The sequence below is a fragment of the Danio rerio genome, chromosome 2 (genome assembly GCF_052040795.2).
Source record: "Danio rerio strain M-AB ecotype USA chromosome 2, GRCz13ab, whole genome shotgun sequence".
NCBI lineage: Eukaryota > Metazoa > Chordata > Actinopteri > Cypriniformes > Danionidae > Danio > Danio rerio.
In genome coordinates, this window is record NC_141022.1 from 12359186 (window position 1) to 12372335 (window position 13150).

Sequence of the window (13150 nt, forward strand, 5' to 3'; positions counted from 1 at the left end):
AAGTGTCTGGTGTGGGCCGGATCTGGGCCAGAATAAAAGCAAACTGTGGCCCAGAATAGGGTCAGTTCTGGTTCATTTAATAGAATTCTGGCTGATATGTGATATTGCTATGTCTTAATTGTGGCCCAGATCTGGCATACAGGAACTGCCCAAGTGCCATTATTCCATGCAGTATGTGGGCCGGATGTAAGTGTCAGGTGTAGGCCGGATTTGAGCCACATGAATTTTGCTAGCTGGGTTTCATCTCCTGTGCATCTGGCTCAGTCATGTGTCAAAACTTGGGTGTAAGACTAGGCAGTAGTCTAAAATTTGATAAGCAGATTGATTCGGTGATTAAACAAGCTTTTTTCAGCTTCGCCTTCTCTTCAAAGTCAAGCCCTTTCTGAGCAAGGCTGATCTTGAGAAAGTCATCCATGCTTTTGTTAGTTCGCGTTTGTACTATTGTAATGCACTTTATGTTGGAGTTAATCAGTCATGTCTTCATCATTTGCAGCTTGTACAAAATGCTGCTGCTCGCATGTTAACTAACAGTAGGAAAAGTGAACACATTACACCAATTCTCTACTCCCTCCACTGGCTCCCTGTTAAGTTTAGAATTGATTTTAAACTTTTGTTGTTTGTTTTTATGCCATCAATCTTGCTCCTATTTATTTATGTGAAGTTTTGCACATGCACAAACCCAGCAGAGCTCTGCGATCTGCTGACCAACTTCTGCCTGAAGTCCCTCAGTTCAATTTCAATTCAATTCAATTCAGCTTTATTTGTATAGCGCTTTTTCAATGTAGATTGTGTCAAAGCAGCTTCACATAAATGGTCATAGTAACTGGAACAGTGTAGTTCAGTATTTTGTGTTTAAGTTCAGTTCAGTTCAGTTTAGCTTAGTTCAGTGTGATTTAAAATCATTACTGAGAGTTCAAACACTGAAGAGCAAATTCATCGATGCGTAGCTCTACCAATCCTGAACCATGCGAGCCAGTGGCGACAGGGGAGAGGAAAAAAAAACTTCACCTGATAAGAGTGAAGAAAAAAAACCTTGAGAGAACCAGACTCAGTTGGGCACGACCATTTTAATTTCTCCGCTGGCCAAAAGTCTTGTGCAGAGCTTCAGTCACCGCGGTGGAGGCTGGAAGCTGGCCTCAGCGAAGACTCGTCTGTCCCTGGAGCGTCGCTGGAATCAGACTCATGTTCTCCACTCCCCATGACCATCAGCGCAGCAGCAGCTCAGGATATGGCCTGGTCCCGGATATGGAAACCTTGGGATTATCTCGTCGCTGGTCTTGGATCCAATCAGTGAATCTGCATAATCTGTGGACCTCAGGATGAGTATCCCCTGGTGAAAATAAAGAATAAAGAGAATAATTAGCGTAGCTGCTGTTCATAGTGTATATAAGCAAGATGCTAGGTGATGCATTGAGTTTATGCTTTACTAAACAGATAGGTCTTCAATCTAGTTTTGAACTGGGAGAGTGTGTCTGAGCCTCGGACGTTATCAGGAAGGCTATTCCAGAGTGTAGGAGCCATAAAGGAGAAGGCTCTACCTCCTTTACTCGGTTTTGCTATTCTAGATACTACCAGAAGCCCTGAGTTTTGAGATCTTAAAGAGCGAGTTGGATTGTAGCGAGACAGAAGGTTGGTTAGATAAACAGGAGCTAGGTTATTTAGAGCTTTATAGGTGAGAAGTAATATTTTAAATTCAATACAAAACTTAACAGGCAGCCAGGGTAAGGAGGATAAAATTGGGGTGATATGATCATATTTTCTAGACCTGGTAAGAACTCTGGCTGCTGAATTTTGTACTCATTGAAGTTTGTTAATAGAGGATGCTGGGCAGCCAGCAAATAGAGCATTACAGTAATCCAGCCTCGAAGTCATAAAAGCATGGACTAGCTTTTCTGCATCTGAGATGGATAGCATATTTCGTAATGTAGCGATATTTCTCAGATGAAAGAAGGCAGTTTTTGTGACATGGGATATATGGTTTTTAAAAGTTAGATTGCTGTCTAATATGATACCCAGATCTTTTATAGTAGAGCTAACGCTAACTTTGTATCCCTCTAATTGTAGATTGAGTTGCGAGATCTGCTGTGTACAAGATTTAGGCCCAATAAGTAATAATTCTGTTTTTTCAGAGTTTAAGAGAAGAAAATTGTTGGTCATCCAGTTTTTAATGTCTTTGATACACTCAGTTAGTTTACACAGTTCAGACGTCTCGTCAGGTTTAGTTGAAATATATAATTGAGTATCATCTGCATAGCGGTGAAAGCTGATCCCATTTCTTCTAATAATGTCTCCCAGTGGTAGCATGTAAATTGTAAACAGCAAAGGGCCTAAAACTGATCCTTGAGGTACCCCATACTTTACTGGGCTGACTTGTGAAGGCTGTCCATTAATATTCACAAAACTGGTAACGATCAGTTAAGTATGACTTAAACCATTGTAGAGCCTGTCCCTGGACACCTGTAGACTTTAAGCGATTTATGAGGATAAGATACAAGCAGTGGGGTGATCGCTCTTTTGCAGTGGCAGGTCCTAAACTCTGGAATACCCGTCCTACTGAGCTTTGTATAATCCCGGACCTGTCACTTTTTTAGCTTAAGACCCACTTGTTTAAATTGGCTTTTAATGCATAGCACTGAGTCTTTGTTATGTTTTAATGTTTGTTGGATTTTATTGATATTTTTTTGTATTGCTTTGCATTGTATCCTTTTCTATTGTGTTCTATAATTTTCTTTAACTTGTGTAAATCACTTTGGTCAACCGTGGTTGTTGTAAAGTGCTATATAAATAAAATAAATAAATAAAAGTTGATTGAAGTTGATTAATAAAGGTTAAAATATCTTAAAAATATTTCTATATAAAAAAAGAATTTTTTTTTTTCAATAAAGGGCAAAGGTATTTCAAATAAGGACAATTTTTATAAACCAAGATTGTTTGTGGACTTTGTACTAAGGTAAGGACAAGTCACACCTTACAGAACCAGGAGTTGATTACTTATTAACTCATCATCTGAGATAACTTGTGTTGTCAAACACATATGAACCTATCTAATCGTGTGTGTATACACAAGGTAAGATGGCAGAAGCTAGTTTTTCTCAGGACCAGTTCAGCTGCTCAGTGTGTCTGGATATCTTAAAGGGTCCAGTGACCATTCCCTGTGGACACAGTTACTGTATGAGCTGTATTACACACTGCTGGGATCAGGAGGATCAGAAGCAAGTTTATAGCTGCCCTCAGTGCAGAAACACCTTCACTTCAAGACCTGTGTTGTGTAAGAATGTCTTGATTGATGAGATGGTGAAGAAAGTAAAGAAGACTAACTTACAAACTGCTTGTCCTGCCCATGCTCATGCTGAACCTGGAGATGTGGAGTGTGACGTCTGTCCTGGAAGAAAATATAAAGCTGTCAAGTCATGTGTGGAGTGTCTGAACTCTTACTGCCGAAGCCATCTTGAACAACACGAGAATCTGTTTAAAGACAGGAGACACAATCTATTGGATCCCACTAGACAACTCCATGAGATGATCTGCCCAAAACACGACAAACCACTGGAAATTTACTGTCGTACTGACCTGCAGTGCATTTGTTATCGATGTTTAATGGACGAACATAAAAACCATGAAACTGTAACAGCTGAAGCTGAGAGGACAGAGAAACAGGTATGAACTGAATTTAGTTATTATTGTGCTTATAATTCTGACTTATACATGCTAACGCACAAATCTACATTGTTATCTTGGTGTCATTTAAAAAGGAATGTAGTAGTAAATAATAGTATCATTGTTTATTAATAAATAATGGTATTATTGTTTATTTGTTGTAATTGTATATCTTCCTGCTTTTCCTACAGAAGCTTTTGGGAAGAATCCAAACAAAGTTCAAGCAAGCAATCGAGGCAAGACAGAAGGAGCTGCAGGAGCTAAGAGATGCTGTGAAGTCTTATAAGGTGAATTTTCTAACGTTTGAGGATACTTTTAAACACATTGAAGCTGACTGAAGGTTCAAAGTGATGTGATGATATGTGTCCTGATGCAAGTCCTAATTTTGCATAGTTTGACACATACCTGTGTCCTATTTTATAATTCCTGGAACATCATTCGTGTTCAAAAATGTAATCCCTATCAAATTCCTACACCCAAACAGAACCCTGTCCTGTCACGGTTCATATAGCCATTGTAGGGATAGTATACAGTTTGACCCAAAGAATGACCAGTCTGGTAGAGGAAGAAGAGCCGGAGTCAGATATTTAAATAAATAAATCAAGTTTACTGAAGATAGTTTGCAGTTACATGAGCAGAAGCCAGGTTCAACACTCGCAAAGAGTTCCTAGGCCGCTCTGCTTACAATCACCAATCAATAACAATTATACTCTCACACAACGTCATTAACTGTGTCACACATACAGGTGTTCAAACCTGATTGGTTAAAACACAGATAGACTAGGAAATAGAACACACACACACTGGTTAAAAACTGGTATAATCTACATTCAGGCAGTTATATTCTTACTATACAAAGTCTATCTTGAATAAAAGTAGAATCACTTTAAAAGATTTAACCGTAAAAATAGCAAAATCACTTTAGACATTTTAGATAGTAATAACTACTAGAAATAACAATAGAAACAGTTGATTCCAGTCCTCAGCCATCAAGAGAAGACTGACTGAGAGGATGATTCCTGCAGATCTTTTATAATGCTTCTTAAAATGAGCTGAATCAACACAATTCTTGAGTGTTTTATGTTCAATACACTTAATTTTGTAGATTAATTGAATTGTGTGGAGCCCAGTGTTTATACGGTGTGGCGATAACACACGTTTATAGCATGTGAACCTGCTTTTCTAGAGATAAACTGGAATTTTGTTGCCATATGGGTGACACTTTACAATCTTTACTCAAGGTCTCCGTGACCTCTGACCTAGTTTGGTGGCTTCTGGAAATAGTTATAAAGAGTTAGGCAAATGCACTGAACATTCTTATATTAAGCAACTTATTCATTAATTAAAATCAATTCAAAGTTAAATACTCATTCAAATGATCAAATATATATATTTAATAAAAAAATTATGAGAAACAAGATGATGAGTAAAGGATAAACGTTGGTCTAAGATGAGACGGATTGAAATGCAGAAATCCGAATCCTTCACCATGTTCTCCTTTTGTTACTGTATGTCTGTCGCATGGCTGTGTTTGTTTACCTTTCCTTGACAGAGCGCATTCTAGTCAGCTGACCAATCAGTGAAGCCACCTGCAACCTATTATTGAGACCTAGGACTAAGTTTTCCACCTTTCAACATTCAGTTGTTCAGGTCTCGGTCTGCTGTTCCCCATGACTGTTATCTTGCATTCCTTGCTACCAGAGTTGCTGTCAGCCTTTGCTCCTTGAAATTGGTACCAAGCAATTAAGCTAATAAGCTTTTTCTTGCAATTGGATGCGTTTAAATCTCATCCTTGTGACCTGTCCGTAAGCTATTGCTGAAATGTTGTCCTGAGTACAATCGTATTATGTGTGTCAACAGTGTTCTGCACAGACAGCAGTGGATGATAGTGAAAGGATCTTTACTGAACTCATCCACACCATTGAGAGAAGCCGATCTGAAGTGACACGACTGATCCAAGATCAGGAAAAGGCTGCAGTGAGTGAAGTTGAAAAACTCTCGGAGCAGCTGGAGGAGGAAATTGATGATCTTAGGAGGAGAGACTCTAAGCTGGAGCAGCTTTCACACATAGAAAATCATATTCATTTCCTCCAGGTAAACCCTAAAATACAAGACTTGGTAGGGCTGTGGTCAGGAATTCTGACAGACTTCATGTTTTATTTGCAGATGTTCCAGTATATATCTGAACACCCTAAATCTACAGACACATGTGGCATCACTGTCAGTTCCCTCATCCCTTTTCATGATGTGGTAAAGTCAATCTCTAAGCTGAAGGAAAAACTAGAGGGTTTCTGTAAAGAAGAGCTAGAAAAGTTCTCTGATAGAGGTAAAGTATATTCATTTACTTTTATTTTGTCTGATATTACATACAAGAATGTCTATTTCTTTTAAATGCTTATTTACATATTGATTAAAGTGTTTCTGCTACTTTTCCATAGTGACATGCAATGACATGACTCCCACCAGTGAATCAGTTCATACCCGGGAACAGTTTGTCAAGAGTAAGGCATTATCACACGCATACACTAGTCCAAAAAAATTCATGATGTAAGGAATAAAAATGTTAAAGGGGTGGTTCACTACGATATCATATTTTAAACTTTAGTTGATGTGTAATGTAGCTGTGTGACCATAAACAATATCTCCGAGTTTACAGTAATGCGCACAAAGTTCAATACAATGGGAGACATTGGATTTTACAGAGTTAACTTGGATAAGCCTACAGCAAACAAGTTTGGGGACTACAAAAAAAATACTTCCGGGTTAATGAGATCATAAACGCTTAAAGTTACATGCATTTATAGCAGAGAAAGCTAAAACGCTGTCCATACACTGTTTCTGTACTTGGGCTTTCAAAGGACATGACACAAAGAGAGAAATGCTTGCAGTTTAATTTTAATTATGTTCTAGAGAATTATAAAAATATATACAGCTAACCTTTTTACAAAGGAGAACTACCAGAATCTCAGTTCTGTGCTGGATTCGGCTAAAAACTACTCCAACCGACGAAGCTGTGGATTATTAGCCACAACCTGTAAGTCAGGGGTGTCCAAACTCTGTCCTGGAGGGTCGGTGTCCTTGGGCCTCATTTATCAACGCTGTGTACACACAAAAACTTTGCGTACGCCAGGTATCACACTCAGAATGGCTCACGTTTGGATTTACTAATGATGAAATGAATGTGGGATTGTGCGCAGCTCCACGCCAGCTTTATGGCTGGGGTACGCACATTTTTTGTGTTTTTTTCCATTGGCGACTCCTAGAGGCAATTGTGTTAAATTGCACTTTACAAAGTGTCTTTGAGCTGTGTAATGGCAGCTGTATGAGACGGGTTCATCTAGCAGGTATATAAGGTTTCCATACCATGCAGTTGACCAGCCAAATATTAAAGCGCAATTTGCAGCGGTCGCCTGTTTTCCCAATGTAATGGGATCGATCGACTGCACGCACATTGCTATAAAAGGCACCATTTGAAGATGAATTTACGTGAATCAGAAACATTTCCATTCAATAAATGTGCAAATAAAATATGATGCACAGATTTATTAATGATTCCTACTTGTCTTCCTCTTGATTAATAATAGGCAAAATCTGATATGAATGAATCCAGCAGACGCTGGATTCGAACCGAGTTCATGCTCGAACATGTCAAAATATGATGATATGCATTTTACTAGCTGCACCACTCTGACTGTTAAGAGTATTACATCATTTTGCCCCTATACATCTCACTATCTCTTTTTTAAATCCACACAGTGCAATGTTCAGACCCAACTGTGTTAACCGCATCAGCTAAACTCTACCCACTCTATTTTTTTCTTTTTTTGTTAATTCCGGAGGACAAACTTGCAAATAACACCGCTTTTCTCTGGTCTACCTCCGAAAGCAGCACCTCCAATTCACATTCTGTTCAAAGTTTCTCTTTTTGCTTGCTTTTGCTGTTGCTTTTTCGTTTGGTTTTCTTGCAATTTGGTTTTTGGTTTTTTGGCGCTCGTGCATGTTGCACTTAGTTTCACGTTCATTCGGATGTACAAAGAATATGCGTGTGATTCGGCGTACACAGTGTTTCATACATCTGAATTTTTTTCTGCGTACGCACATTTACAGCTTTGTGCGTACGCAATGTTTTAGTATGATTTCCACGCAAGTCTTTATACATGAGGCCCCAGGTCAGTTTATCGCCAACTCAATTTAACACACCTGCCAGGAAGTTTCTAGTATATCTAGTAAGAGCTTGATTAGCTGGTTCAGGTGTTTGATTAGGGTTGCAGCTAAACTCTACAGGACACCGGCCCTCCAGGACCGAGTTTAGACACCCCTGCTGTAAGTGTTTTTTTTTTGTTAAAATTTATCAATTACATGCATAGACTGTTTACACAGCACTAACACGTGTGCTCATAGGGGCGTAATGTGGCGATGCGGAGCCAAATCACATCATGTTAGCTGACCAATCAGAGCCTCTTAAGAGCAGGCCTTTTGGAGGAACTATTTTCATGTTAGCTGAGCTGTTTATAATCAAAGTAAGGTATATGAACAAATAACATGATTTTCTACAAGCATGAGCACACATTGCTTTGCATCTTATAAAGACAACCAAACCTTAAATACATTGCTGATCACCCCCAATTTTACAAGTACATGTACAGTCCCCTTTTGTAATGATTGTAATTACACAGTGAGATTATTATCTGAACAAGGAGTTTGAGTACAGCCAGTGCTCCACACAGAGATCTAATCTAATCATCATTCAGTTTGTCTGCAATAACATGAAAAAAACAAAACAGACTGAAGCAAACTAAATCCAGAAGAACTTTGACAACATCTCTAAGTACTTCAAAAAACCTACTGTACCTGGAAAAACATGGGCAGGTGTTCAAAGTGTTTTAAATGCAAAGTGTGGTCATACCAAATGTTATTTAATTTATATCATTATTATTATTATTATTATTATTATTATTATTGTTATTGTTATTAATTAATAATATTAAATGTTTTATTGATAAACAAAAGATTGAAAACATCCTCATTTTACAGCATTTTTACACAAGTGCCAACAACTTTAAATAGTACTGTACCTTTACAGGTAGGTTTTTTGAAGCATCTTAGAGATGTTGCCAGATTTCTTCTGGATTTAGTTAGCTTCAGTCTGTTCAGTCCAGACAGACTGGATGATGATCAGATCTCTGTGTGAAACTTCTTGTGCAGACAATAATCTCACTGTACAATTACAATTAATGACAAAAATAATTCATATTTAAAACTTGTATGCTACATACAAATATAAACACAACCAACTTTTAAACCTTTTTTTTGGCGGTGGTGGGGTGAATGACATTTGCAAAGTAATGTATAAATAGAAAAAACCATGTACACACACACACACAGAAATATTAATTTATTCACACACTTAAACACACACATAAGCATTCTAATAAGTAATTGTGTTTTATCTTCTCTAGGTTCCTGTCAGCTCACTCTTGATTCAAAGACAGTGAACCGTTACCTTCGTCTGTCTGAGGGAAACAAAGCAGTCAGTTTCACTGAAACACCCCAGCAGTATCGTGCTCATCCAGAAAGATTTGATGGGAGTTTTCAGGTGTTGTGTAGACAGAGTGTGTCGGAACGCTGTTATTGGGAGGTTGAGTGGAGTGGAATTAATGGTGTGTGTATATCAGTGTCATATAAGAGCATCAGCAGAAAGGCATTGTTTAATGAAGATATGTTTGGATTCAATAGTCAGTCCTGGGGTTTGTACTGCTCTCCCTCCAATTACCTATTCATGCACAATAAGAGCAAGACTAAAATCCCTGTGTCCTCCACATCCTCTAGAGTAGGAGTGTATGTGGATCATAGGTCAGGAACTCTGCACTTCTACAGCGTCTCTGAGACTATGGCCCTCATCCATACAATCCAGACCACATTCACTCAGCCTCTATACCCTGGGTTTGGCTTAAATATTGGCTCAAATGTGAAACTGTGTCATCTAACAACATAGTAGAGAAATTTGGCATGTTACATGATGTAGCTTTGATTATTTTTATTGGGAATCTCTCACACAAGCAGTAACAATTGTATATAATGTGTACAAACACTAAGGACTGATGTACTGTAGCTTCTACTTACATTATCGTAGTATGAGTCTGCTGTCGCAAACATGTCAATGTAAACCTTTAACTAAATCTCCAGTAGGGGGTGCAATCACTGTTAGTATGTACTGAAACATTGAAGCAGGAATTTAATTTGTAATATAACCAAGATAGTCTCATTCTGAAAATGTAGCCCTATATACATTTCTGGAAATTGCAAATTATGTAGGCAGTAGTGCGTATGGCTGTATTTAGCTGCTTTTCCACTATCGTGCCAAACCGTTCTAAGAACACTTCGGTACGGTTACGGTTGTTTCTCCACTGAGCCTGGAACGGCGCGGCACGATTACAAACCGTTCTCGGCCCGGAATTCTCGGCACGGTTAGACAACCGTGCTGAACTGTGCTGACAGATTCTGTGTGTTGACGTCGCGACTCGGTTGCTAAGCTACCACAGCTGGCTCAGCAGAAGCGTGTTAGTCATCAGACATCCTCAATAAACTACAGTACATTTAATATAAAATAATGATCCAGGTCTAAACGATACAGTTTGAAAAGGGTTTTTAAACCATGGAGCAGTCTCTGGCAGAGAAGTGAATAACTCAGCATTCTTACGAAGATATTTTATTCATTAAAGTTATTGTTTTATTGACTTGAATACAGACCTACTTCGCCTGCCTGAAAGTGAGTTTATTGCACGCAGCGCTGTATTTCACAGCACAAAACTCGCTCTGATCCGGGAGAGACATGCCAGCGACTTGCGCTGCTGACTTTTTTTTCCTGCTGCGCATCGAATAAAGCGAATAAAGTCACGCTTGGCCTCGTCGATGTCCAAATTCCACAACAACATAACTATATCCATGGAACACGAACTTGCAGACTCTTTTAACAACGAGGAAATAATTGCACTTTTTAATTCAAAGCCAGGACAGCTTGTAATACCGGCGAGACCACCTGAAGGACGGCGTGTTCGTGTTGTAATGTCGGCCGTCCAAAAGACTTTGCTTGAAAGCTTTACGGAGCGGCACTGTAACTGTCCAAGGTACTGTTGTATGATTTATATTACAGCATATGCACTAATAAACAATTCAAAAGAATGAATGAATTAAATAAATATGGATTCTTAAATGTCAGTATTGCTTTTACTCAAAAAATATCAATAGCTACGTTTTGACAAATGTTTTATAAAAATAAAATGAGCAATTTTCATCATTTCAGCTATAGGCAATTATATGATTCAGTTTTACATAAGTTATATGACATTTATGAGGCATGTTATGTAACATGTTTCTGTGTTTTTGTTTTTTTGTGGTGATCTTTAATATAGCTACGCAAATATTTTCTAAAACGTCTAGCAATAATTCGCCTACAGCTTGTTAGTTAATTATGAACACAATTATTATAATAATAAAAATAAAATGATTAAAATAAAAAGATAATAGAGCAGCATTTTGCTAAATATAATAGTGCTTTAAATGCTTTAAATCCTGCAATATATGTGTTGTTTCATATTCGTTTTTTTTCACTTGCCGCATTCGTTATTTAATGTTTGAATAGTAAAACAAATAACAACCAGCGCTTAATTGGTTTCATTTTACCATCAAAATGTAGTATATTTTATATCATTATCAACTTTTGATATAAAAACGCAGTGTAATTTAATTAATTGTTAAAAATGAAATCATTTATGTGCTGTGTTTTTATTAGTGAAAGTGCCCGCTCACCTTTGACAAGGCCTGTCCAAAATTATATTTCTGCCACTATAATGCAAATGCATTATTATTGTTGTCTTATCATTGTTTATTTTTTTTGTTATGTTCAGAGATTTTAAATATTATTTATTTCCCCTCCAATTATTTTCAATCATCACGTTACATTTTGGTAATTTTCCCTCCAAATAAAATTTAGCCAGAGCTGCGCAACATATAAATAAATAAGGGTGCACATTTAGCACCCCTATTTGATAGAGCGGCATAACAGTGTTTAGTCACATGGTTGCTTTTGCTTTTATGAAAAAAAAATAGTTTCGGCTCTTGTTTAACTTTAATTGAACAAAGGGAGCCGTTTACATTGCGTTACCAAGGCAACGACTGATGCGTTTTGTGTAATGTTTTAAAGAGCTTTGTCGCAGCACGACAGTGGAAAATGAAACCGTATCCGTGCTGTCTGGCCCGGTTTGGCACGGAATGGAACAGTTCTGTTTAAAGAACGATTCAGCACGATAGTGGAAAAGCGGCTTTTCATCTTTAAAACGAACGCTAAGGGGCAGTATGACATCGTTCCTTTTCACGCTACCAGCTGACCACTTACCTCCGTATTAATGGCTGTCCCTCTGTTACCAGTTTGTCAAGTATAGTAGCTCGTCATGTACGTCAATAGACTTGAGACACAGAAAGGAGTTGACCATGATGACGGGGTTCAAGTTTGGCGAAGATCGGTTCCAGAAATTGGATAAGACAAAAACAGAATAAAATAAAATTAACAAGTAAATAACAGGTTGAAAACGTGGTAAAATCTTAAAACATTGTAAAGTGAGGACTTTTTTTTGTGGATTACTTTTTAAAACTGTCGATTGGGTTTAGTGAAGTGGGTTTTAGATAGATTGTTTAGATAGATTGTTGCTTTTACAAATATGATTGATTGGGTTTAGGTCAATTGATTGGTCAGTCAGTCAGTTGACAGTGGTGAATAAACGTGAAAACAGCAGGCGCGAATGGCACCCATGCAAAATGAGATCTGAAAAAGTGTACACATCGGCTTCTGGTGGATTCACAAAAAAAAAAAAACTGCAAAAAAGCTTACCTCCTGGGTTGTATTTGGCTTTCTCCAGAAATGTATATAGTGGTACGTTTTCAGAATGAGTTCGAGTTGAAAATAACCTTAACAACAAAATAGAAATGTATAAGTAGAACATTAACTCTGATAAGTATGTTATGTCCTTGTGTTTTATCCTTCTTTTCCTTCCAAATAAAATAATGGAAATGTTATGTGATCTCACAGTTTAGTCTCATCATTGACAACTTTCATAATCGTTAAGCTATTAAAAGGATTTGTTCACCCAAAAATGAAAATGATGTTATTAATTGCTCACCTTCATGTCATTTAAGTCTTTTGAGATCTTTATTCATCTTCAGCATACACATTTAAATTTTTAATGAAATCCTGGAGTTCTCTGATCCTCCGTAGACAGCAAGGAAGGGTCCTGAGACGTTTGCCTGACTTTGTTCATGTACATCTTCTCCCTTCAGCTGCGTCAGAGAAGGATGCTCATTTACTCTGGAAAATACAGTGCTTGCATTATGTCATGCTGCCTACAGTATACGTGCACCCTGATAATCTCACAAGTAGTTTTTTTTTGCCACAAAATGTGTTCTTCGAGCTATGATTAGAGTGCTGTATTAATTGACT

At 37.8% G+C, this 13150-nt stretch overlaps 1 protein-coding gene across 1 annotated transcript; it reads left to right on the forward strand.

The window, feature by feature from the left end:
- The first annotated feature begins 2054 nt into the window (after nucleotides 1–2054).
- ftr01 (finTRIM family, member 1) lies at nucleotides 2055–12813 on the forward strand. The gene is made up of 7 exons (XM_087240480.1): nucleotides 2055–3657; nucleotides 3849–3944; nucleotides 5518–5751; nucleotides 5824–5983; nucleotides 6096–6158; nucleotides 9117–9990; nucleotides 11976–12813. The coding sequence occupies exons 1-6, from the start codon at nucleotides 3073–3075 to the stop codon at nucleotides 9650–9652; spliced, it is 1674 nt and encodes a 557-aa protein (XP_087096606.1). The 5' UTR covers nucleotides 2055–3072; the 3' UTR covers nucleotides 9653–9990; nucleotides 11976–12813.
- Nucleotides 12814–13150: the final 337 nt, after the last annotated feature.